At 40.0% G+C, this 27,315-nt stretch overlaps 2 protein-coding genes and 1 pseudogene across 5 annotated transcripts in view; 1 reads left to right on the top strand and 2 right to left on the bottom strand.

Annotated features, from left to right (window-relative positions):
* Positions 1–1,646, bottom strand: part of SMYD1 (SET and MYND domain containing 1) — a 50,628-nt gene extending 48,982 nt beyond the window's left edge. The window contains exon 1 of the mRNA XM_032352705.1: positions 1,461–1,646. Coding sequence (XP_032208596.1) covers positions 1,461–1,642 — 182 coding nt within the window. The 5' untranslated portion in view covers positions 1,643–1,646. The remainder of the gene's footprint in view (positions 1–1,460) is intronic.
* KRCC1 (lysine rich coiled-coil 1) lies at positions 1,630–19,879 on the top strand. 4 transcript variants are annotated; one of them, XM_032352709.1, is made up of 3 exons: positions 1,631–1,869; positions 14,530–14,642; positions 18,480–19,879. In XM_032352709.1, exon 3 carries the CDS (start codon positions 18,502–18,504, stop codon positions 19,273–19,275), a length of 774 nt encoding a protein of 257 aa, XP_032208600.1. In that variant the 5' UTR covers positions 1,631–1,869; positions 14,530–14,642; positions 18,480–18,501; the 3' UTR covers positions 19,276–19,879. The 4 variants fall into 4 exon arrangements, with proteins under 4 accessions (XP_032208603.1, XP_032208600.1, XP_032208602.1 ...); XM_032352711.1 differs by lacking the exon at positions 1,631–1,869 and adding an exon at positions 1,879–2,249; XM_032352710.1 differs by lacking the exon at positions 1,631–1,869 and adding an exon at positions 14,004–14,108.
* Positions 15,191–15,664, bottom strand: LOC116596395 (annotated as a pseudogene).
* Positions 19,880–27,315: the final 7,436 nt, after the last annotated feature.

The following is a 27,315-nucleotide window of genomic DNA, read 5'->3' as shown; positions in this document are numbered from 1 at the left end:
GAATGCGTGAAATTGTGCTTTATTAACATTACTTATGATTTTCATGAACATTACCATGATTTTCACGGGAAAGCACCCTTCCAAGTGGGTATTATTGAGGTTTCTAGTTAAAAGGCAGCAACATCTCTTAAGTATAAACCTCAGAGAAACTATCACATGTGTGCACAAGACTACATAAGAACATTAAAGTAGCACTAGCTATAAAAGCAAAACTGGAAAACAAGTTCAATGTCCATCAATAGGAGAATGGATAGCTCACGGTGTAGTCATGCAATGAAACGTTATAGAGCTGTGGAAATGAATGAATTAGAACCTCACATCTCAGCATATCTGCATGCCAAAACAGAATTAAGTGAAAAAAGTAAGTTGCAGGGGAATAAACAGTATGTATAATGACATTTATGTAAAGTTTTAAATCATGCAAAGTAATACTTCATGTTACTTAGAGATAGATATATATGTAACAAAAACATTAAGAATGAATGAGAAATGCTGAATTCAGGATACAATTTACTTGTGGAGGGAGGAGGAGTTCATTAGAAAGTAGGGAGTAGACATTCCAGAAGAAGGAGCAGCATACACAATAAACTGAGTCATGCAACAGTTTGGTATTTATAGGAATCAGTAAAGATTTAATGTCGCTAAATCATAAAGTGAAAGCAGGGTGGGGAGGTGACAGCAGTAGGAAGATAATGAGATCAAGGTGCACAGAAGCCCAGGAGTACTTGTCTAATTCGACTTTTTCCAATAGACTATGGAGAGCCAGGAATGACTTCTGGATAGAACGCTTTGGCAGCACTAATGAAGAGTAAATTGGACTGGTGAAGTCAGAAGGGTAAGTTGGGCATCTGTTGCCATGATTCTATTGAGATGACGAGCACCTGAAACTAACCAATGGCAGTGTGACAAGAAGGGAGAGTCTGCTCAAGAGAAACTTGCACAGCTACCAGGAGACAAGCCCAGCAACAGGAAAATGGGTGGAATATTGTACAACAGTGAAAAAGTGACACCTACGTGCAACGGCTTGGTTGATCCTCCAAGTGTTGAGTGAAACAAGTTCCAGAATACTGCACAGAGAAAGATTTAAATCTTAGGAAATTCAAAAATAAACGTTTTTTTAGCTACACACTTGTGTGATAAAGATTTATATACAAAAGGAAATGAGGACAAGTCGGGGCAGTGATTTCTCTTTAGGAGATGGGGAATGAGACGAGGTGAGGTTGTATATGTGTGTGTTTGTACACACGCTTATACTGAAGGAGGCGAGACAAAAAGTCATTTACGGACCAATGACGACAACGTATCATGACCAAGGCTTCGGCTTACTCTAACTCTGTACATTAAAGACCCTAACAAGGGAAAGACATTTAAAGGAGATTACGTATTTCTCAGATACTCTGAAGGAAGAATCCAGAGGTTTCCAGGTTTTTTCTTTCTCAGTCGGTTTGAGATTCATTTACCCCAGGTGACCCGCCGCACCCGTTCTCCCTGACCTCGAACGAGTACGGGAAAGCACCCGGCCGAAGAACACGGGTACCGAGAGGGGCGAGCCCCGGAAAAGTCGAGAGAAGGGGGCGGGGCTAAAGGCCCTCTCTGGAAGTGGGGCGATCCGCGCAACCGCAATAGCGCGCTTTGCCGCCATGGCGCCGGCGCCGTCCAGCCAGTCGCCGGTGGTGGCGGAGACTTCCCCTCAGGAAGCCGGGTCTCCGCCTCCTCCTCTAACCCCGCCTGCTCGGCGGCGGAGGCGGCGGTGGCGGCAGCGCCTGTCCCTGCCTCTCCGCCACCTCCACCCCGGCCTATTCCCCGGCCGGCGGCGTTGGCGGGGAGGGGGAACAGTAGTTGTAGACGCCCGCCCCTGCCTCAGAGAAGGTGAGTTCCCGCCCCGGCGGCGGGGGCGGCCCGGTCTTCAGCCCCTCAACTCCGCGGCCCGGGGACGGCTGTGCGCGCCCCGAATGTGCGCCATGGCCGACCGGGTCGAGGGCCGGAGTCCGTCCGCTCCCCTCACCACCCGCCGCTCCTGGAAAGGGGCGCCACGGCCCTCAGGTGGAGCGCGGAGGGGAGAGAGACGCCTCAGCACGCCCAGGAGGCTGAGGGTTGAAGGGGCAGAGAGGTGGCCAGGTAGAAGCCGACCTGGGACTGTCAGGGAAAGGGTAGCGGGATTGATGAGGAAGTTCCGAGATGAGGAGAGAAAGAGCCGGAGACGCGCGAGCGTGGAGACCTCGGCTGGGTGCCATTCAACATCCGGGAAAGTAGGTACTTAGGCAGAAGTGGAGTCAGGACTTCGCCGAGAAGCAGGAAGTACCCCGAGAGGTTAAAACTGCGGGGGGCCTGAGGGAGGAGAAGAGGGGCAAGAGTTGTGAGACGCCTCTTTGGAGAGTTTTTCTAGGCTTTTTGAGGGAAACACCCTGAAAAACAGCTCCTTAGATTTATAGGCCTCTTGTTAGTGGCCTGAGTTCAGTACGGACCTACCAGTGTCCAAGACAGCAAAGCGGCCATTAATGAGAGCGTTGAAAAACAAATTGTATTCAGAAACTGCCCACAGTAGGGGAAGGAGCTGAGCGCCGTTCTTATTTGCTCAGAGCTGACTGGGAGTTTAAAGGGAAAATGAGGGACTGGAGGAAACGTGGAAGAGGAGTCAGGGAAGTTAAGTTACAAAGGGTTGTTCCTTGTGGATGCTGTTAAGCCAGCAGCGTCTGTTGGCTGGCACGTAAGGAAGTTAGGATTCTGTCCTCCCGCAGCCACTGGGGGACCCGACTTAGGCCTCTCCTTCCTGGTGATGACACTTGAAAAGAATGGCTTCCAGGTCTTTGAGAAGGACGCTTCTGAGTTGGAGGAGGTACACATCCGTCTCAGAGACTGGAAGGATCCACAGTCCAAAGCCCTTTTTGGTTAAGCACTCTGAAAAAGAGAGGTTGGGGGCCTGTCATCAGGTGTCGGCTCTAAAAACAGTATTTTGACAGCCCTGAGCTTTTTCTAGCAGGAGCTCCTGAGGGGGCTGCGTCATCCCAGGGGTTCAGCCTTAAGCTGCTGGAGGCCATGCTAAAATTTGGGCAAGTGTTCCGTGCAGGAGTTTGGAAGGAGTGTTTCTGCCCCAAGTTTTCACAGTTCTCACCAACACGTTTCCCCTAACACAAAAAGCTTTTTCTTAATCATCTCAGTCTAACAGATGTTTGAGTTCTTACAAGTACTTTATGCCTGTGAACAGCCTGCTTGTTCCGAACGAGGAGGTAAGGCTGTAAGGCAGTTTTGGAGAGGATTCTAGATGGTGGAGCTTGATCACATTGCAGATCTCAGTGAAACATTTAACCATCTTCATTTTCATAATTTTTAGTATTTGCTGGGTTGCCTTATGTTGCTTTTTGTCTCCAGAATGAAAGATGGTGAAAGCCAAAATATTATAGAATAATTTAGTTTCCTTTTTTCTGGAGAGACATCAGTGAATAACCTCATGAAAATAATTTCGTTTTCACCTTCTTTCTTGATATATTCTACTTTTCTGTGCTATTCCATAATCTTACATATTTCACTTTGATGGGATGGCAAAGTAAAAAAAAAAAAAAAGAAGAAGAAAAAGTATACATTTCTTAAAATATTTTTATAAGCACCTTATATAAATTCCATATACTAAAAATGGAATTTTTCATTGCAACCAAATGCTGTTCTATTAAATGTCTCTTAGTGAAGGCAACCTTTGGAAGACTAGATTTAGTGTCTTCAGTCAGCCTAGGTTATGACATCTGAGATTTTTAAAAATCTGGATTTATTTGTTTTCATACCAAACTTATTGCCTCTTAACCAACAAGTAAGCCTAAGCAGTTTATAGGTGTCAAGGCTACAGTTCAATTTGGCTCTCATACCCAGATCACAGAAGACCTAGAAATAGTTTCTCATGGAAAAATAGTTTTTGCCAGATGACATTTTGTGTGTGTGTGATGACTTTGAATGTGTGCAGTTACTTTATACAGCGTCAGTTCACATGCTAGCAGTAACCTTTCCATGCAACTTAAAGGTGGCATAATGAGAATACTGGAATAGGAATCTTAACAAGTAATAGGTTGTAGTGTTAGTTTGCCCATTAGCTGTATGAACTCAGTAAGTCCCAAACTTTTCTTTCAAACTCAAAGTCCCAAATTTCTTTTTTGAGTTTTGTCATCTGTTGGGAGAGAGAATTGGATTAGCCCAATTGAGTGGGTCTCAGCCAGGGGTTATTTTGCACCCACACCCCAGAAGACATTTGGCACTTTCTGGAGACATTTTAGTTACCACCACTGGGGAAGAAAGGGCACAGTGAGCATAGGAGTTACTTGCCATCTATTTGATAAGGGCAGAGATGTTGCAGACATCTTGAAATGGACAGGGCCGTCTCACCTCCACCCCAGCAAAGGATTCTCCTACCCAAGATGTCAGTAGTGGCAAGGTTGAGGACCTCTGCACCAACTGAACTCTGAGGTCCTTGACAGCATTAAAATTATGAACTGACTTTACAGTTCTATATTGATATTCTTGATTTGGGGGTGTACTAGAACAGCAGTTCATAAAACATGAAACTTCAACCTACAGTGGTTATCAGATGACATTCAAAAGAGTGATGAACTCTGAGTTAAGACTGAGACCATTCACTAGGATTTGGAAAGATACAATTCGTCACCTAAAAAATTACCTCATGTCACTTTATTTTGGGTAAATATCCTTCATTAACTGTTCAGTTAACTGCTATCTAACAAATGACTAATATTTGGTATATTATACTTTTTAGAACAATGATAGGAATCAGTACTTTTTAAAAAAGATTTTATTTGGTTTATTTGACAGAGCACACAGGTAGGGGGAGCAGCAGGAAGAGGGAGAAGCAGGCTTGCTGCTGAGCAGGGAACCCAAGGCTTCAAAGGCTTAAGCCTTAGGGCTAGATCTAAGGACAGATGCTTAAGGAGCCACCTAGGCACCCTGAGGCAATGTATTTTTAGTTGAGATACTTGTAAAAGCCCTAAATAATTGCCAGTCAAGATAGTGCATAAACAAGAAGTAGGAAAAAAACCTGTTGCTTGTTACTTATCCAGTATTTTTTTTCTTGAAAGACAGAAGATTCATCCAAAAGGTATGAAAGAGTTATCATGTATCCAGTTACTAAAATTCCAGTCACTTTCAAGATCCTGATAGGACAATTAAAACTGATTTGAAGAACATCTAATTCATTTTCACCTATAGCTATAACACTCCTAAGGGGAGCTCTTCTGTATTGGACTTGATAATGAACAGATGTAAGGATTAAATATTGGCAAATAGGAAATGTACACAAGGTATAAGATTACAAATAGGAAATTGAGAAATTAAACTCAGTCACCAAAAAATAATACCACATGACCAGACTTACATGAAAAGAAATATACAAAGAATTTATGGTGAAGTTGTCATAAGATTTTCCAGGACACTGTAATTCATTCAGTGATGTTCTTCAAATATTTTTGACAGAAAATTTTTCACCTGGTAGTGATATTCCTGAGGGATCAGTAAAAACAACACTGCAACAAACAATTCTTGCTTATTTGCTTCTCTTTAAGAAAAAAAATTAAATGGACTCAGTTTTAGAATAAAGGATATTTTTGACTCCTTATTGAATCATTAACCCATTTACATAGCACTTGCCTAAGTGTTTTCCTTTGTTTTCATGATACTAAGCAGAGATCTGGATCAAATGACAAAATCTAGCTAATAGCTAACATGTTGACATTTATTCAGAAAACATTTATTGAGCTCCTGCTATGTACCAGTTATCTGCTCAGTACAAGGATATACAGATAATTAGGTACAGCCCTTTTAAAGAGGTTGGTAGTAGTAATGTTTGTTAGTGAAATTAGAAAAAGAAAGAAAAATGGAGAAAAACACAGTGTTTCTTTTAAACACACTAAAGTTCATTTATCTCTCAGGGCATCTGGGTGGCTCAGTGGGTTCAAAGCCTCTGCCTTCTGCTCAGGTCATGGTCCTGGGGTCCTGGAATCTAGCCCCGCATCGCTTCCCGCCCTCTCTCTCTCTCTGCCTACTTGTGATCTCTGTCAAATAAATAAGTAAAATCTTTAAAAATAGTAATAATAATAAAAAATATATAAAAAAATAAAAATAGTAATAATAAAATAAATAAAAGTTTATTTCTCTCTCAAATTACAGTAAAGGTAAGTGCTCCAGACCTGGCATGGCTGCTTTGCCATTTCTGACATTAACAACTTCCCTCTGTGAGTCTGAAATGGCTGCAGAGGAAATACAGGATAGTAGTGTAAGGCAGTCAAATTCTCCTTGGTGGGTGGGAGAGACAGGTTAATAGACAGCCTCTAAAATGGGTAAGAGATAGCAGGATAAGCACATTGAAGAAAGTGCAGGTGTAAGTGTAGATCAGCCAGGACTCCTGGAATAATCAGAAGTCGTTCATTGTTTTATGTGAATCTGTGCTCTGCTCAAGATGTATTTGCTACATGCACACCAGAGCATGTTATGTTGTAAATCTAAAACTGACGGCTGGATAGAATGGTTGGGGAGGAAGATGTCTGGAGAGACACTAATGATTATTTGTGATTTTCAGGTTTGTTGCCTTTATTAGCTATCCATATATGAGAATAGTGACTAAGCATGTTAAAACAACTAACAAGATTTCCCCTACTATATTCATTAAATATACGTTAGGACATGAGCATTGGGGTTTTTCCCCCTTAAAGACCCATTCACATTTACCAGCCCTTTGGAAGGAATGGAATACATTTGGTGGCATTCTGATGAAGGATGTCTGCCTTGGGTCCAAGTCAAATTAACTTCACAAGCATGATCCTTGAGCTAGCTAGCCATAGAGTCCTTAATGTTTATTGGTGTTAAAAGACTTAGTTTAGATATAAAGACATAAATGTTGTATTAAATGTGTTAACTATTAAATGTGAGATACTCCCAGTTAAGGATTTTGTTAATTTTTTGGTATTTTATCATTGGAAATATACCATAGTAGTAAACCCTTAGTTATTTTTGTGATTGTTGTGTTAGTGTAAAATAGCTAGAGCCTGGCAAACTCCTACATCAGATACTAATCTCATTTCCTGAAAAGGCAAGGTTAATAACCAACATAGCTAAGAGTATGATGGTGACAGGTACGGGGCTGCATCTATCTCTTTCTTTCTTTCTTTCTTTCTTTCTTTCCTTTCTTTCTTTTTTCTTTCTCTCTCTCTCTCTCTCTCTCTCTGTCTCTCTGTCTTTCTTTCCTTCTTTCTTTTTTAAGATTTTATTTATTTATTAGAACAAGCAAGGGGAAGAGGAGAGGGAACAGACACCCCGCTGAGCAGGGAGCGTGATCCAGGGCTTTATCGGGATCCGGAGACTGTGACCTGAGCCAAAGGCAGATGCTTAATCAACGGAGCCATCCAGGCTCCCTATAGGGCTGCATTTGTACTACAATTAAGATTTCTAAAGAACACTTAAATAGGAAAAAAAAAAAAAAAAGGTAAAAAATTTGTTGCAAAGACAACAAATAGTTTAAAAGATAGCTAAGGTAATAGAATCAGTTACCTAGTCTAAATTTAATGGATGTTCTGTTTAGTCTTTCCTGAGATAGTAGTAATGTTAAAAGATTGCAGAACTCAAGAGCAGGAACAAGGGAAGGATATCCAGTCTTACCACTTTTATTCAGTATTGTACTGGAGGTCCTAGCCTTTACAGTCAGACAAGAAAAGCAAAGGGTGGGATACCTGCGTGGCTCAGTGGGTTAGGTGCTTGCCTTTAGCTCAGGTCATCCTCCCAGAGTCCTGGGATTGAGTCCTGCATCAGGCTCCCTGCTCTGCAGAGGAGTTTGCTTCTCCCTCAGCCTGCTGCTCCCCCTGCTTGTGTGCTCTCTCTCTTTCTCTCTGACAAGTAAATAAAAATCTTTAAAAGTATATTTTAAAAAAGAAAAACAAAAGGTGTTCAGATTGGTGAGAAAGAAGTAATACTGTCTCTATTTGCAGATGATGATCATACATGTAGGAAACAGCAAGGAATCTAGGAAAAGGCTACTAGAACAAGTTTAGCAAGGGGGTAAAATTTAAGGCCCATATACAAAATCAATAACATTTTAAATGTTAGCAACAAACATTTAGTAAGTTTAGATTTTAAAAAATAGTATTTACTACTGCATCCAAAAAAAAAAAAAAAGCCAAAATACTTTTAGATAGCTTTAACAGAATACAGAGAATGCTACATAACATCTCTAAGGAAAAGATGCAGAGAATGGAAAAATACAAAACATCTCTTAGTGCTTCTTTGTGAATTAGGTTTAAAAGTGTAAGACCATGTTCTTTGGTGTATTTTTTTAAAGGGAAAGAATTGAGCTAAAACTAACCGGGTTAACATCCTAATTTTGCCCATTTTTTCTTCAGAGATATTTAATAAACATTTTTTAAGACCTTCATACTGTATGATGTTTAAATGCCATGTCACAACACAAATGATGTGCTTGTGGGGCATAAACGTTTTATTAGATTTTTTTTTAACTTAAATTCACTTGATTTATTCACCAAACCCAAGACTTATTAAAAACATTTTACACAATGCAGAAGTTCAAGTTTTACAATTTCTAAATGGGTGGTTGGAATGTAGCAAATTCTCTCTGACAGTTCTAGAATTTGAGTGGCTCTTAGTTTTTTTATTAAGATATGAAGCTATTTTAGGCAATTTTGAATTAAGAGTAACTCATATTACTCATGTGTTTCATATTTAACACAATAGTTGGTATATGATGTATTTATTTAACTTTCACAATGACTTTCCATATTTTTACTGAAATAAAAAAGATCAAACCTCCAGCTACTGAATAACCTACATAGTTTCATTTCTTCAAAATAAAAGATTCCATATTTTTGCTCTTTTCACTATGGTACTTTTCTCGAACTAAATGAACAAGTAAGTAGTACTCTGTGGGTGTTCATCTATAACTAGGCTTGTGTATGTGCAGTATAAATAGGAACTCAAGATTTCAGAATTTTCCTAGATTTGTTCCAAAAATACTAGAAGGTATGTCTTAAAAAAATACTCAAGATGGGATCTAATACAGCCTATAAATGGTAAAATTAGCTTGTGTCCTAGGTGTTTCTGCCTGATACTCCATACCCTTTTGAGTATTGTACATGACACACATTAACAATTTAAACTGAAATCTTCAAAGAATTGGTTCAAAATTAGAACAATCGCAAAGGACAGTGATCAAGTCTAATCTTCAGTTTTCATTTTTATTATTACTTTTTTAAAAGATTTGTTTACTACAGGGGTGCATGGGTGCCTCAGTTGGTGAAGCACCTGCCTTTGGCTCAGGTTATGATCCAGGGTCCTAGGATCAAGCTGGAGGACAACCTCCCTGCGCAGTGGGGAGTCTGTTTCCCCTCTCCCTCTGCCCCTCTCCCTGCTCGTGCTCTCTCATGTTCTCTCTCTCTCTCTTAAATAGATAAAATCTTTTTAAAAAAATAAAGATTTATTTATTTGAGAGGGAGAGAGCAGGGGGAGGGGCAGAAGGAGAGAGAGAATCCCAAGCAGCCGGGAGCCTGACTCGGAGCTCAATCTCATGACCCCAAGATCATGACCTGAGCTGAAATCAAGAGTCAGACGCTTAATCAATTGAGCACCAGGTGCCCCCTCAGTTTTCATTTTTAAGAAGTCCCTCTGAAACATGAGTTAGCTTGAAATAAAAAGATTTAGGTACTCCTGACAGGCACTCTTGCTCTGTTTACATATAATCTTTCCTTTATTTGGTTTTATGTAGTTACGAGAATAATTGAGTGGGAGAATATTTCACTATGTCAGTTAAATAGATGAAATCCTGAGGATTAATAAAAGTAGCTCATTAATTCAGCACCTACCTTGTGCCATATACTCTTCTAAGGATTGTGTATGTATTCATTTCCTTAAGGCTCACAACAGCTCTTTGAGGCATATATTATATCCTTATTTTAGAGATGAGGAACTTGAAGCACGAAAAGGTTGAGAATTTAACCAAGCTTACATAGCTAAGGAGTGCCAGCACTGACTCCAGAGTCCCTATGTCTGGCCCTAGGAGCAATGAGATTAAGTGACATAATTTGGCAGTAGTTCTGTGTAGATAAATTGGCCTTTGTTAGGTGAATGATTTTTCTGGAAATAAACTCAACATTTAAAAATCTAGTTGAGAGTGCCTGAGTGGCTCAGAGGGTTAAAGCCTCTGCCTTCGGCTCAGGTCATGATCTCGGGGTCCTGGAATCGAGTCCTACATCGGGCTCTCTGCTCAGCAGGGAGCCTGCTTCCTCCTCTCTCTCTCTGCCTGCCCCTCTGCCTACTTGTGATCTTTCTCTTTCAAATAACTAAATAAAATCTTTAAAAATCTAGTTGAACAAATTAAGGCAAAATTACTCCTTTTTCCAAAAAATCTGTTAAAGATCCTTAAGCTCCTCTGGCACACTTTATTGAGATGCACTTTACTGTCTGCGGCCATACCACCCTGAACACACCCAATCTCACCTGATCTTGGAAGCTAAGCAGGGTCCGGCCTGGTTAGTACTTGGATGGGAGATACACTTAAAATATACACATATTTGAAGTATACAAGAAAATGAGTTTTTGACAGGTGTATACTCCCAAGCAACCATTGTAAACAAAACACCAATAACCTCTGTTAACATCAAAAGTTTTCTCTGGCCTCTTTATAATCCATCCCACCCTCTACTCTTGTTCCCAACAACCACTAATCTGCTTTCTCTCACTATAGATTGGTTTATATGTCTAGAACTTTTTACAAATATAGAATCATGCAGTAGGTACTCTTGTGTATTACACTAAGCATGATTTTGAGATTCATCCATATTATCTATATATTGCTGTTTTGTTTCTTTTTGTTGCAGAATAAATATATTGTATAGATAAACCGTATTTTGTTTATCAGCCTATTGGCAGACATTAGGATTGTTTCAATTTGGGGCTATTACAAATACATCTGCTATGAACATTCATGTACAGGTCTTTGTGTGGATGCATGTTTTCATTTCTCTTGGACTAATACAGGCAAAATGACTGGGTCATATGGTAGATGTTTAATGTTTAAAGAAATTACCAAACTGCTTTGTAAACTTGTAGCATTTTAAATTCTAGCTAGTAACATATGAGAAGTCTGGTTGTTCAGCATCCTTACCAACATTAGGTATTTTCAGTCCTATTAATTTTAATGATTTCCAGTGATGGTGTAGGGTTTCAAGTCATATTTTTATACATAAATTATTTTTTGAGATGTCCAAATCTTTTGCCCATTTTAATTTGAATTTGTCTTATTGAGTCATAAAAGTTCTTTATGTATTCTAGATATAAGTCCTTCGTCTGATATGTGAGTTGGAAATATTTTCTCCTAGTTTATAGCTTGCTTTTCATTTTAACTTTGGAGTCATATGTAATTAAGTTACATACCTTAAAACAACTCAGATAATTCAGAGAGATATATAATAAACATGTTTAAATATTCATCGTTTCTAAAGTGTTTCTGATTTACAGTTCTTAAACTCAAATTTTTTAAAAGATTTTATTTGTTTATTTGAGAGAGAGCACATGAGCCCTGGAGAAGTGGAGAGGGAGAGGGAAAAGCAGGTTCCTCTCTGAGCAGGGAACCTGACACAGGGCTCGATCCCAGGACACTGAGATCATGACCTGACCAGATGCTTAACCAACTGAGCCACCCAAGCATCCCAAACTCATAATATTTTTAAGCAAACCTTTTTAATCTATATGCTGGTACTAAAAATTAAGCTTAATATGAAGATACTCTGTAGAACATTTAAATTTTTATAGAGCTTTCAGTTACAAAGTAATGCTTTTGCAGAAATTAAAACAATACAGACATGTTCAGAGAGCAAAATATTGTGTATTGCTTCTTTCCTAAACTCATTTCCCAAATCCCATTAAGTTTAGTGTATATCTTTTCTGATTTTTTTTCTATGGATATTGCAATATACAAGATCAGACTGTCAGATCAAACTAACACAAATCAGTAATATTACCTAGTATCAACATTTACTAAGTATTTCAAGGATACAAGGGACCATGCAACTCTATTAAAGAAGCGGAGATATCTAGGACATGAAAGATGGCTCTGCAAACCATGTTTTCCTACATTGGTCATTCATCTCTGGCCCAAAATAACATGAGATTTCTAAATGAGGGTCACCTCAGCCAAGGGGAGTATTTAAATTATGAATCATCTCCATTTTATACCTCCTAGCTTACGTGACATTCTTCAGAAAGCTATGCCTCATTAATCCTGAATTTATTTACTATAGATAATCCTTAGCCAGGGACATCTTGCTAAGGACATGTCAAATATAAGTTCCCTTTCTCCTAGCTAATACCATTGGTCTCTTCAGTCAGAGGTCCAGAAGTCACCTACCTTCTACCCTCTCCCCCAGCCCCAGGAAAGGAAGTGAATGGGTTGTAGAGCAGTTCTTTTAACCCCTCCTTACAATAAACATATATGAATATGTTTAGGTTTTTTTGGTTCTGTATGTTGAGTGTTTTTACACTAAAATTGGATTTAAGATTAATTAATAGGTAAATAGGTGGTATCATTTCTCCCCTTAATATATAATGGACATTTCTCCTAGACCGTACATTCATTTAAATGGCTGCATAGGAAGTACAATTTTGATGTTCCAATTTTTGATAATCACATTTATAAATGACTAAATTTCCATACAATAAATTTCAGCTGTTAAGAACTTTTATTTTGGGACGCCTGGGTGGCTCAGTTGGTTGGACAACTGCCTTCGGCTCAGGTCATGATCCCGGAGTCCCGGGATCGAGTCCCACATCGGGCTCCCAGCTCCATGGGGAGTCTGTTTCACTCTCTGACCTTCTCCTCACTCATGCTCTCTCTCACTGTCTCTCTCTCAAATAAATAAATAAAATCTTTAAAAAAAAAAAAAAAAGAACTTTTATTTTTTTGTAAGATTTTTTATTTATTTATTTGACAGAGAGAGATCACAAGTAGGCAGAGAGGCAGGCAGAGAGAGAGAGAGAGAGGAGGAAGCAGGCTCCCTGCTGAGCAGAGAGCCCGATGCGGGACTCGATCCCAGGACCCTGAGATCATGACCTGAGCCGAAGGCAGTGGCTTAACCCACTGAGCCACCCAGGCGCCCCTAAGAACTTTTAGATAGTAACATAGACCTCAAGTATAAATGCGGTCATTTTGGTACAGATTATTTATTCTGGTGAGAAAGGCTTCGAACAAAAGTTCTGGAAATTAATATGTGAACATGACTATAGTTTTGAGTGGCTTATCTGAGCCTGGTTTAGTGAGCCTTGCTTGTGATCATGTTTGTCCCAACTGTGGAGGACTGTTTCCCGTCACAGGTAAAGTGATTTGTGGTTCCTCTGTGTGATTCCCAAATGACATTAGGGGTATAGCTAGAATCAGAGACTATCTTAAAACAAACTGCATGCTTTGAAATTGTCTACTGTAAAACACAAAAATGCCAAGGCCAGATTTCTTCGTCCAACCTTTTTTTTTTTTTTAAAGATTTATTTATTTGAGAGAGAGTGAGTGTGTGAGAAAGAGCATGAGGGGGAGAAGGTCAGAGGAAGAAGCAGACCCATGGAGCTGGGAGCCCTATGTGGGACTCGATCCCAGCACTCCGGGATCATAACCTGAGCCAAAGGCAGTCACCTAACCTACTGAGCCACCCAGGTGCCCCCCCTTAGTCCTATCTTTCAATAAAGTCCAGACTGGTGACCCAGTAACTTCTCTTTTAGAATGGTATTTTCTGGACTAAATAAAAATATATTACCATATTAAAGATTAGAGGCTTACTAAATGTTTTCATACTAAAATTTCATTCTAATTAGCAAAAAGCTAGTATGTAGCCTTGCAAGCATCCAGGAAATTAAAATTTGAGATGGTATATGAAATGATGTCTATTTAAAGATCGAAAATATTACCTTTAATGTATCTTTAATGTAATTTCTATCTTACCCCCCCTTTATTTTATTCATAGGTACCACATTGAATGAGCAAATATTGAACTTTCCTGGTTCCCCTTATAAAAGGAGTATAGGGAGTAGGGATATAGTTTGAATTGCAAAGCATTTCACATTATGAGGTAGGTAGAAAATAGTGATCTTCTAGATCATAGATTATTTCTATGAAGCTGACTTACTTGGAAGCGAGCAATATGCTTCTTACACTCTTAGTTCAGACTAAATAAACTAAAAATCATGAATGCCTATCTGCAAATTTGGATGTGGAAATTTGGGGTCACTTTATTCTAAAACAAAATATTATGTATTTTTCAGGGGTAAAATACATGCTCAAAGAGTTAGCCTAACTTTTAGACTTATAGGAAGTAAGATGATAAGAAATGGGAGATGTGTGAATTTTCAGATGATGGATCTATGTTGATGGTGTAATTCTAAACTTTGAACTATTTAATTTTTATAACAAGATTGCAGTTGGCTTCAGATGACTGGGAGCAGAGTATTAGACAAAAATCAATTTGGGGATCTCTGCATTGTGTTTTTTAGCTTCCTGGTTGTTGGACAGTCTCTCCATGTGGGGAAAGTTCATGCTAGAAAACTGAAGCAATTAATGGGTGACTATGATCAGATTTCTTCACCAAGTTCTCAGCCTGATAAGGGTAAGTTCCCATTCACCTCTTTATTGATCTCTGCATGATCTGTGGACTGTGGGGACACTTTTCTCACTTGTCATGCCTTCGGGGTTCATCCGTGTTGTACTGTGTATCAGCACTCCATTCCTTTCTATTGCTGAATAATATTCCATTGTATGAAGATACCGTGCCTTACTTATTCCTTCAGCAGTTAATGGACATTGAGTTTTCTACTTTTTAGCTCTTATGAATATTGCTGCTGTGAACATTGGTGTTAAGTTTTTGTGTGAACAAAGGTTTTCAGTTCTCTTGATTGTGTACTTAGGAATGAAATTGCTGGGTCATACAGCAACACTGTTTAACGTTTGAGGAATTGCCATATTGTTTTTCTTTCTTTTTTTTTTTAATTAGGAAATATTTCCAGTGGTTATTCATAAAAGTATTCATCAAAACAGAAATAGTAGATTTACAGAGCTATATATCAATAAGAAGACAAGAAGGAAATGAAATATTCAAGAGATAGAGATATCTTGAGAAGTTTCAAAGGAATACATACCAGGCTAAAAAATCTACAGTTACACTATGGTTGCACAACAGGTTATAGTCATTCCTACATTTTCCTCAATAAGGTCTTCCTTATATTTGCCTTTCTGTTTTCCAGCTTGTCAAAATTTGGCCTTTCGTTTAAGCATTTTTTTCTGATCTTTGTCCATTTTTAGCGTGGTGATAACCACCTTGCTTGGGTGAATGTCCACATGGACAGTTGTGCCATTAGCTTTCTCACATTGTACACGCTTGATGTAGATGACCTATTTCTTTCTGTACACCTGGACAGCCTTGCTGATTTGTTGACCTTTATAGTGTCTTCAAACCACCTGGACCTCATCATCCGTGTGGATGGGCATGGAGCAGAGGTACTTTCCCCGCAGCTTGTTGCAGAGTGGGGATGACAGGATCTTACTGCACACGTGCAAGGGGGCACTGAAGTGGCATTTGGGGTTTCTGCTGCTGTCTGAGATCACAAAGGGGTTGAACTTCCTGGTGACCATCTACCTGGCTCCGGGTAGGCTCAGACCTGTGTGCACAGGGCCAGAAGTCCAGATTATTTTTCAAAATAACCGTGTGCTTTACATCCCCACAAGCAACGAATGAATTTACCAATTTTCCACATCCTTGCAGACACTTAATGTCATCTGCCTTTTTTTTATTTTAGCCATCTTTGTTGGTACGAAGCATCAGATATTTTTAAACATAAAAGTAGGGAAAATAGGATAGTGAGCCTTCATATACCCATCATCCAGTTTCAACAGTTATCAACATCTTTTTAATCTTGTTAGTGACTTTGTAAAAGCAGGTTTATAGAAGTATAGTTAACATATAATAAACCATACATATTTATTTATTTTTTTAACCATACATATTTAAAATATAAAATTTGACGGGTTTTGACAGATGTATATACCTTCAAATGATCAATATAGTAAACATATATCCAGACCCGAAAAGATACCATTTATAATCATCCCACCCACCCCTTCCTGCCTCATCCCCAGGCAAATACTGTTACTATAGATTAGTTTACATTTACTATAGATTAGTTTACATTTTCTAGAGTTTTATTTAATGGAAACATATATTATGTGTGTATATTATGTACAATATATTATGTATAAAGTTTAGAATTATACCATCAACATAGATCCATGTGTACATATACATATGTATATAATATATATGTACAACATAATTATTTTGAGATTCATCCATATTGCTGACTGTATCCATAGTTCATTCCTTTTTATCACTGATAATAAATCATTGTATGGATATACCACTATTTGATAGTTCCATTTACCTGTCAATCATCATTTTGGTGTTTTCCTTTCTGGGGATATTACAAATAAAATTGCTATGAATATTCATGTATCAGTCTTTGTATGGATGTATATTTCCTTTTCTTTTCAGGGAGGTATCTAGGAATGGACTAACTAGATCATACAGTAGGTAAATGTTTAAATTCCTCAGAAACTACCAAACTTTTGTTAGTGGTTGTACCATTTTACATCACTAACTAGCAACGTATGAGAATTCTAGCTGTTCCACATCCTCACCAACACAGATAATGTTATTCTTTTGATCTCAGTCATTCTAGTGAGTGCTCATACTGGTATCTCATTGTGATTTTAATGGACATTGACTTGATGGTATCTTTTCATGTGCTCTTTGGCTATTTGTATATATTCTTTTCTGAGGTATCTATTCAAATCTTTTACCTATATTTAATCAAATATTTGTTAAATTGTTTTCTTCTAGTTAGAATTTTTATACTATTTAATAGGAGCTAAATTTTCTGACTCACCAAATGAGGCTTCATTTAAACATTGTTTTTTTTTTTAAAGATTTTATTTATTTATTTGTCAGAGAGAGGGCGACAGCGAGCACAGGCAGACAGAGTGGAAGGCAGAGTCAGAGGGAGAGGGAGAAGCAGGCTCCCTGCGGAGCAAGGAGCCCGATGTGGGACTCGATCCCAGGACGCTGGGATCATGACCTGAGCCAAAGGCAGCTGCTTAACCAACTGAGCCACCCAGGCGTCCCTTAAACATTGTTTTTAATCTCAAGTTTCCAGAAAAGATAACTGATCATTAATGACTCTAGAGTGCTATTGTCAGGCTTATTTCTGTTGAAGGGAAGAAATACACTCTTCTGCATGGATTATGCAGCCTCCTAATTTTTGGAGACAGAGTAAGTCACCAAAAATATCTAGGGCATTATCATCTTGTAGTAAGTGTTTTCTGAATTTGAGGGAGGGGAAAGAAATAAATCAGGAATAGTGCTGCCCCCACCAAAAGAATCAAACATGCCAACAACAAAACTAGTGTATCTACTTTATATTTCTTCTGAAACTTTTCTCTGTGTCAGTCTGACACTGTCTCAGCTTTCACCTCCATTTCCTCCCTTAACCCTCCCACCAGTACTTTATATTAGAGAACAAAGCAGAAGACATTCTAGAATGCTCTCTTCACCAATCAGAAGTAATAGAATGAAATCCAAGGCCTATACAGAAGGTACAGAACTCTGTTCCCTCATCTTCTCTCATGCTGTATACAAAAGAGTAGTTTCTTCTCATAGGTGAATTTCTAGTTTCCAGCATTCCCAAACTATTTTGTAAACATTAAGTCTTATAGTACTCTAGTCAGGTAAGTATGTATGTTTATTTTATTTTGTTTGAGTAAAAGGAAGAGTTTAGAAATTAAATTATTTCTATATGGTTCTATTAATTCTCTTAGAAAACAATATACAAGAAATTTATTAAATCAGAACTTTAGAAAATATATGAGCACTTGATCAGGCCACTTGTCAGGAATGTGTAGTCTTTATCTACACATTCCTATATGTCTTAAATTTTTAGCTATACAACAGAACCCTATATTCCATCTCCTTTCTGCCTTCATCCCACATCTGACAAAGAAAAAGCTACTTCTGAGTGGTCTACTACCCTTTTATTTTTTAAGATTTTGTTTATTTATTTGAGAGAGAGAGAGAACACGAGAAGGGGAGGATCAAAGGGAGAAGCCGACTCACTGCTGAGCAGGGAGCCCGAAGCAGGACTTGATCCTGGGACTCCAGGATCGTGATCCAAGCCAAAGGCAGTCACCCAACCACTGAGCTACCCAGGCACCCAATATTTGACTATCCTATTGCACCTTTTTGACATATAATTTCATGGTATTTAACTTATACCAAATTCAGTTTTAATTTGTTTGGGCTTCTTTGTTTTGTTTTTTGAAGCTCTCTTCAAGAGCAAAGGAGATATTTAGAATAAAATAATCTAGTAAGAAGAATTTTCTCCCATCTTCTCTACAGAGAATCCCTTGGTCTCAACCTAATGAAGCATTCAAAGAAGACATATGATTCTTTTCAAGATGAACTTGAAGATTATATCAAAGTGCAGAAAGCCAGAGGCTTAGAGCCAAAGACTTGTTTCAGAAAGATGAGAGACAACTGTTTGGAAACCTGTGGATACAGAGAAGAGGCAGATTACCGACCAAGGTATAGAATGTTTGATCAAAGACTCTCTTCTGAAACCAGGCAGACCTACCCAAGATCATGCCCTAGTTCACAAAAAGTGGAAACCCGCTTACCTCAGTGGCTACCAGCTCATGACAGCAGGCTAAGACTAGACTCCCTGAGCTACTGTCAATTCACAAGGGACTATTTCTCAGAGAAACCAGGGCCCCTGAACCTTAGTCAGCAAGAGTATAACTATAATTCATACAGTGTAGAATCTGGAGTTCACAATCGCCTCTCCTCAGCAAACTGTGCCAGTGGCCATCCAGCCCATCATAAACGGCTACATCAGAAGGGAAAAAGGCACCTGGAAGAAGGCAGAGAAAAACCAGAGGAGGAGCGGCCCAAGCATAAGAGAAAAAAAGGTTGCGAGGAAATAGATTTAGATAAACAGAAGAACTTCCAAACCAGCAAAACACAGATGGAAGCAGACAGGATCAGCACAGGAAAGCTTAAGAATCGAAAGGAGAAAAAAAGCCGAGATGGAGCCTCTAAGAAAGAGGAACGGAAGCGGAGAAAAGAGAAAAAGGAACAAGGTAAAGAGAGAACAGAGGAGGAGATGCTTTGGGACCAGTCTATCCTCGGATTTTGAAGCTCTTGGCTTGGTTCTCCTGAGGTTAAATTGAAAAAATAGCTGAGGGGCCTGGTTTTCTGATGCTCATGTTCTTACCAGTTTTTTTCATGTGAGCAGGTACTTGAACTTCTAACAACAGGCAGTGAACAGGAAATATTTAATATGCTTACTCTCCATCACGGAAATTACTTTTCCTCATTTTCTAAATGCATCCTTACATTTTTCGTGTATAAGGTGTAATTTCCCTTAATGAGAGTGGCTCTGCTTTTACTCATCAAATTGCTATGATAGTAGAAGTATTATTCCCTTGGGAGGTCATTTACTTTAAATTGGAGTGTATTCATAGGCTTTGGAAAATCTGTTTCTTGATTGGGTTTGTTTTAGTTTTGAATGAGGTATATTTATATTCATTAGTTTTCTCTATGATACAATTTAGACTGATTTTTTTTTCCCTTTTTGATTTAACTTGCAGTGTATTTTCTAGATTGGAAAGTGGAGAATGGAATTCATTATAATAATAATAAGCTAAAGTTACATATAGTTTTTAAAGTTTCAAAGAGTCTTTATGCAAAATCAGTTTATATTCTGGAAATATTTATAATAAAGTGTTCTAATTTCTGCATTTTGTTGTTCTGTGTTGATGATCTGTCCCCATTCAACAATGATTTTCTTGTGGAAGAGAAATAAAACTAAGCAATTTGTACTTAAGAGGCAAGATCTTTTGGGTAGGTCACACTTTACTATACCTTGCTCATTCATATTTAAACCCACTTTTTAGGACAGAGATCTATTATTGATGACAATTTTTCCAAAAAGCTGAAATTGAAGAGAGAGGAATTCATAAGAAATAAAATGCTAGCAGATTATTCTTTCCTAACCGATGCTTTCATTCTGATAATTCCCTTTTTTATGATAAGTATATCAAATATTTGAACATCAGTATCTTTTAGAAAGAACTATGGCCTGGGAATCTGAATCCCAGAATTCTAATCTCAACTATGACATCAAATTGTTATGTGACTTGGGGGAGTCGCTTAACTTCATTTTCCTCATTATCAAATACGCTTTGGATAACAAGATTCTGTGGTATGAAAAGTCTGCATTCACAATGTTGTGCTTACATATCTATTTTAATATTAACTTCAGAATTATTTTTGCTAAAAACATTTTTAGCTTGTACACTAAAAGATACATAAATATAATAAAATATATCAATATATCTATCCCCCTCAACCCTTCCTCCTGCATGAACCAATCTCCCTACCCTTGCTGAGCTGTTGCCTTACTCAGCCCTGGCCCATCTCTGGGTCACACCACCTTACTTGGGCTCCTACTGCCCTGGGCCCCAAATAGCAAAGAAGGAAAGAAGGGGAGGAAAGAGGGAGAGAAGGTAGATGGCCCATTTTATTTTAAACTAATAACCACAAACCTCCAATCCATCAAGTTTCCTTAGTAAGTTTCCCACTCCAAGGTACCGCTTTTATATTCTCTCTCCTCAAACCTTTCCCTTCCTCACACCTCCCATAGGCCTCCTTTCTCAGCTCCTGACTTCAACTCACACTCCAGTGAGAAAATAGAAGCCTTCAGAAGGGGCCTTAACTCATTGCCATACCACCAGATTTATGAACTTCCCTCAAGAATTTGGTTCTTGGTCTTCCCTCCTATTACAATGAAGGTGTCCCTGCTCTTACTAAAAACGAGTCTCTCCTCATGCAATGGATCCTATACCCTCTCACCTTCTCCAGGTCTGGATTATTCCATTAGTATGCAGACAGGTTTCTGTTTCCCCTCTACAAAGAATAAAAAACAACTCCTTTCACTGCCATATCCTCTTGCAGCTACCTCTTTTCCCTTTCACATCAAACCTTGTCTACACCTGCTGTCCACATACTTGGTCACCTCTCCTTCTCTCTTTCTCCTATTCCACCTAATTTTCTGTCCCTACTGCTTCTCTGAAGCTGTTCTTGTCAAGGTCTCCAATGGCCTCCATGTTGTCAAATCCAATGGATATTTTTTATTTGTATTCAGCTCAGCCTCTCAGCCCTCCCATCTGGTTGATCAATCTCTCTTTGAAATGCTCTTCCCCCAGCCTTCATAGCACCACATTCTCCCGATTTTCTTTACCTCTAGAGCTCCTCCTTCCCATGGGCTCCTTTCCTGGCTCCTCCTCCCCCACCTACCTCTAAGTGCATCATCACATATGGTGCATCGGGGACCAGAGCTAGCCTACTACTCTGCAATCACACATCCTAAGTGATCTTACCCAGGCCCATGGCTTTAAACTTACCTGTATGTTGTTGATTACATGTTCCCCACCCTTCAAATTCATATGTTGGAATCTAATCCCCAGTGTCATGGTATATGGAGATGGTGTCTTTAGGAGGTAATTAGGTCATGAAGATTGAGCCTTCATGAATGGGATTAATGCCTTTGTAAGAAGAGGCCAGACAGCTAGCTCAGCCACCTGGCGTCTGGTCATTTGTTACAGCAGCTCAAAGTGTCTAAGACAGTTGATGACCTCTAAATTTCTATTTCTAGACTAGATCTCTGTGAGTTCTAGACTCCTATCCAACTGCATTTGTTGATATTTCCACTTAGAAATGGAAAGGAGTACTTGCTTCCCTCATCACCAGTCATTCCTCCCCGCCTCCTCCCCACCCAGTTTCCCCAGCTCTGTGACTAACAACACCGAATTAGGTGTTCAACCCTTTCTCTCCTACGTCAACCCTATCAGTAATTCCTCCTGGTTATATCATCGAATTCTCTCTCCTATTGTCCAGTTCTCTGCATCTTCCTTGACATCGCCCTGTCCCAAACCATCATTTATCCTTGCACTAAACCGGAAAAGTCTAAAAAGAACTGCAAGACTGGAAGAACTCATCACAGGTTCTGAGTTGGTGAGTGCAAAACTGAAACAGAAGCACCAGGCAATCAACTACTGTTACGGTCCTCTACACCCTGAAGATTTCAGCAAGATCCCAGCAACCATTCCCTTCAGAAGGACAAAACCTTGCCTCAAAACAAAACAAAAAACCTGCTAGGCTGAGTAACCAAATCAAGCAGGGAAGTAACACTAGGAGTAAGAAGAGAAGGCTCAAATAGGGAGCAAGAAAAGGTCCCAGAGGAAGCAAAACCCAGAAATGACTATAACAGCAAAATACAACATCTTGTATTTTTGACAGGCAAGACCCAGAGGCCAATAGGGAATAGAGCAGAATTTTCTGCAGCAGGCTTAGCCCTGAGAGGCGAGAAGTAACCATGTTTGACACCCTTCACAATAACAAAGAGGGAGCCCTGAGCTGTGAAGCTGAGAAAGGTACTCCAGGCCATTCCCTTGTCCTTAGAAATGTCCTTCCACTGGTCAGGGTTAACACATTTCATTTAAATTTTGGAAAAGAGGAGGAAAATGTGATCTTGCACACATAAAATATTGTAAGAGAAAAATGAACTATGAACTATTTTGACAGGAGGACACTGAAAAAAGGCAGACACAAAACAGATTAAAACTCTGCCCTAACACTTCAGAAAGAGCTGAAATAAGATAGTAATGAAAGCTTTGAGAAAAGCACGTCAACTAGAAAAATAGCTCTGGAATAAAATGGCCAGACAATTACACAACTGAAAAAGAAAAATAATTATTAATTGCAGGGAAAACAAAATGTAATGCAGCAAAAAGAAAAAAAAAAGCAATTCTATTTTTTCAGTCAGAAATATTCATGGAGCATCAAATTTCAGCTAGATGTGATTACAAAACAATGACCCTGACAGACACAGGAAAAAAATAGCAACAGGGAAATAAAAGCATTTAGGAAATAAAAATACAGGAGAGTAGAGACAACATAGAAAAAGGAAATAAAGTGTAAAAAGGAGAATAATGAACATAATGCCAAAAAAAAAAGTAACGAAAATAATACAAAAGACTTGCAAGAAGGTGATAAAAAGTAAATCAAATATATTTGGAATCTCTAAACAAGAAAACAAGCAATGAAGCAGAACAAACGCTTCTATGTTTACTGAGGTGTATTTTTTGTCTATTAATGGCACTATGTATATACATTTGCAAAACAGTTACAGGTGTGCATGCAAAAGTCTGTTGACTTGTTTAGGCAATGCATGAAGTATTCTGGATTCTCAGACCCTGGGCAATAACTCCCAAGACAGTTTTGAACTTTCAGATCTAACGAACTTGGTTTTGAACTCCAGTTGGACACTTATAAGCTATGTATTGTACATTCCTTGTCGGGCCAATGACAGCAATAATTCCGCCCCCCCCCATGCCACCCCTGAGGTAGTCCCTTCCCATACTGCTGGGCTTGGTCATGGGACTTGGTTTGGCCAATGGGAGAACAGCAAATATGACGCAAGCTAGATTTGGAAAGTGCCCCTGCTTGCCTTCATGCTACTTCTGTTACTCAGCAACCTTGTACAGGCCCTGCTGAATCATAAGAGACTTGTGGCCATGTTTCCGTCACCCAGTTGACCTTGAACTAACTCTTCCTCTTCCCCAAATACCAGGTTCCTTGGCCTTCCAACCCCCACTGAGCCAGGCCGGCCAGCTTACAAAATGGTGAAAAATAAATGCTTGCTGTTTTAAATCGTAAGTTGTTGGGTGGTTTGTGAGGCAGCAAAAGCTAACTTACACACTTCATGATTTTAGGTGAGTTTCTTAATCTGGAGATAAGAGAAGTACCCAAGCAGGGCTATTGTGAAGATTAAATAAGAGGAGATAAAGTGCTTGGCACAACGTAAACATTCAACATAATTAAAAACAACCTCCACAGACTGGCATGAGGGCAGTCCTCAGGCTGGAGCACACTGATCTAGTACTTTGTAAGCAGTCCTCATACCTAGAATGCCAGAGGAAAGCATGTGAAAGAACTGGAAGGATGGGGCAGCAGAGGCCATGATATGAGGGTGCACTAATCATGGAGGAGAAGGGCTGCACTCTAGTCCTTGCCCTGCCCCCCACCCCCATGCTATCTGCCCTGGAAACGATGGCTGCCAAGGGCACTCAGCATCTTGGGAGGCTCCTCCAGGACCATAAAGTATGGACCTCCAATGGACAGGAAACAAACCAAAGAAAAGGACAACCCTCACAGGCAGTACGGATATCCCAGTGTGTCTTGGATTGCCTGGAGACCAGAGCCCCTAATAACAATGGATGCTGCCTGGGCACATGTGACATAGGTATGTATCCATCTCATCCCCAAAGCTATCAAAGAAGGAACTGCCATTGCTCCCACCATTTCACATGGAAGAAAGCTGAGACTGAGAATCATTCAAAGTAATTTGTCCAAGGTTACACTGGAGCCCAGCCCTGTCTCCTCCCAGGTTTGAGGTTTGAACGCTGCCATTTAGGGAGCTGGGATAGAATTAGGAGGAAGTGTGTTGGGTGGGGGTACCTGACAGATGGGTACTGGCCGGACTTCACAGGATCTAGGGGCTTCCTGGAGGGATCTAGGGGCTTCCTGGAGGGGCCAAGAGTGCGGAAAACAGGTCTACCATAGACCTTGAAGGGAAGGAGGGAGTACACCTTCTCTGTATGTGAGAATATGCAGAGAACGTGAGGGCACAGTGAGGTCATAGTCTTGGTCTAATAGGAAAGGGGGTAATGGGCTGTTTCTGGACAGAAAAAGAGGGCATTGGACTGGGTGGTCTCAAAGGTCCCCCCTCCAAATGGGGAGAATAGAGCCAAGCACATGAAATTTCACCCGTTATCATTAGCTGTCCATCAAAAGATGCCACAAGGAGAATGAAAATTCAAGACAAAGAGTGGGAGATCTCACACCTGTAGAACCAGCAAAGGGCTCATTGGCAGAATATAGGGAAAATGCAATAAAGGCAGCAGGAAAATGTTCAGGAGACCTCCGCCAGAACTTCACAAGAGAGAAACATCCAAAAAGCCAGTGGGTATTACAAAAGGTACTCGGTATCCTTGGAAACTAAGAAATGCCCGTGTTTGGTTTTGGTTTGTTTTGGTTTTGGTTACTCTGAATTTTACTTTAACTATTAAAATGAGATACAGAACTTAAGGTCTGATCATTCTAAGCATTAGAAAGAATGAGAAGCAATCAAACACTTCTGCGGGAGGATTTCAAAATCCTCTTTCAAAAAATATTTGGTGTTACTGTGTTTGATAATGCCGAATAAGCAATGCCATGTCACCCAGAGATTTTGCTCTTAGACTAGAATAGAAACATGTGTAAGTCCTTGAATGGAAACATGATCTGTGATTATGTAGTTCAACAGAATGCAAAACCATACAACCATGAAAAAGAACACATTGTGGTGAAATTCAAAAGTATGCTGAACAAAAGAAGTACATTGTGCATGATTCCACCTATGTAAAATTCAGACAAAAAAAACAAGGGGCGCCTGGGTGGCTCAGTCCACTAAGCATCTGCTTTCAGCTCGGGTCGTGATCCTGGGGTCCTGGGGTCCTGAGACTGAGCCCTGTGTCAGGCTCCCCACTCAGCGGAGAGCCTGCTTCTCCCCTTCCCTCTACCCACCCACCCCCATGTTCACTCTCTCTCAAATAAAACTTTTTAAAAAATAAATAAAATAATAGTAAAAAACTAAACTACCTTATTTCGAGATGTCTTAAGTGATAAGCTATACAGAAGGACAAGATTACCACAGAGGTCAAGTTAGTGCCCCACAGTTAACATGTGGAGGGGAACTAGACGGACTTCTGGACTGTGGGCAGTGTCTCTTTACTGACCTGAATGTGCGTTGGTGGGCATTTCCTTTGTGATGAATCATTGTGCTTTTTATTTCTGCATGTGTGCTACACTTTACAATTTAAGGGTGGTGGATTTTATTTAAAATTTTTCTCACAATAAACTTCAAACAAGATACGAGAACGTTGAGAGAATGTTGGGAGACAGTGCATTCCAAGGTGATAAGATTGGCTTAGGTGTTCCTGAATCACCTTGAAAACTTGAAAGGATTTGTTTCTCCTGATAGCCTGGGTCTATAGGATGAGGAGGTCTAAAACCCAAAAACCAAGACAAAGGAAAGGGTGAGGCCTGCTATTTCCTGGCTCCTCTGGCTGCTGAGACCTCTGAGCAAGGAGGAAGCTGGGATTCTTCTCCTGGAGCTCAGAGTGAAACGCACTTTCCACTAGGCTCCTCACTTCCTCTTGAGATTCTAGCCCAGTGGCCTCTGTTCCCTGTGGGCCCACAGGACTTCTCCTTACACCACCTCAAGGACTTACGAACTTGAGGAGATGAAGGTTGCATCTGTTTGTGGAAATTTCTCTCAGTAAACTAGTATGTTCCTAGTAAGAGGCGAACCAAACACGTTTGTCTGCTGCTCTGTGTGGTGGCATTTGGAGCGCTCGTTGTGGGGGACGGTGGCTGAGGTGTGAACCTGAAGAGGTGGGGGGGGGGACTTCCTGGATCTGGGCTTCCTAGTGGGCCCGCACACTGAACCTGAAGTGTCAGGAGAGGTCAGGGCCTCTCGTCACTCACGGATTCATACTCATCAGTATGCATTAAGCCTTGATTTCATGTCAAACACATTTTGATATGGTAAGGAACTTCTATTCCAGGGTTGGAGATAGACCAGATTCCCAAGTTAAATTCTACTTAGATGCTTGCTGCTCAACATGGAGCCTGGGTACGAGCAGCATCAGCATCACCTGGGAGTTTGGTAGAAATGCAGAGTCCCAGACCAGTGGTTCAGAATCAGCATTTTCACAATTATCTCAAAGCACTGCGTCAGGTCTTAGAAAGTGCCCTGGAGAAAAACAGAGTAGGGAAGGGGCCTAGGGGTTGTCCCAGAGGTTGAGGGTGTCCATTGAAACTCTGAGAGCTGACATTCCTGATTAAATAGATAAAGGGCTTTGTAGGCTTCAGACAGAGAAGGGCAAAGGCCCTGAGGTCAGGGTGTACCTGTTTGCTCTGCAGCAGCCTGTCTTAACAGTTTGTCTTAACAGATAGCACCCCAACTAAGAAAACAAAGCCAGAAGGAAAAACAAAGCAGAGAGGAGGCACAGAAGCAGGCAGGGCCATGACAAGCTAGCAGACTGTGGAGAAAAGTAGCAGCTGAGGTAAG

This window comes from Mustela erminea, chromosome 7 (genome assembly GCF_009829155.1).
Source record: "Mustela erminea isolate mMusErm1 chromosome 7, mMusErm1.Pri, whole genome shotgun sequence".
NCBI classification, from domain to species: domain Eukaryota; kingdom Metazoa; phylum Chordata; class Mammalia; order Carnivora; family Mustelidae; genus Mustela; species Mustela erminea.
Note: the sequence above shows the minus strand (reverse complement) of the source record. Positions and strands in the feature narration are given on the sequence as shown.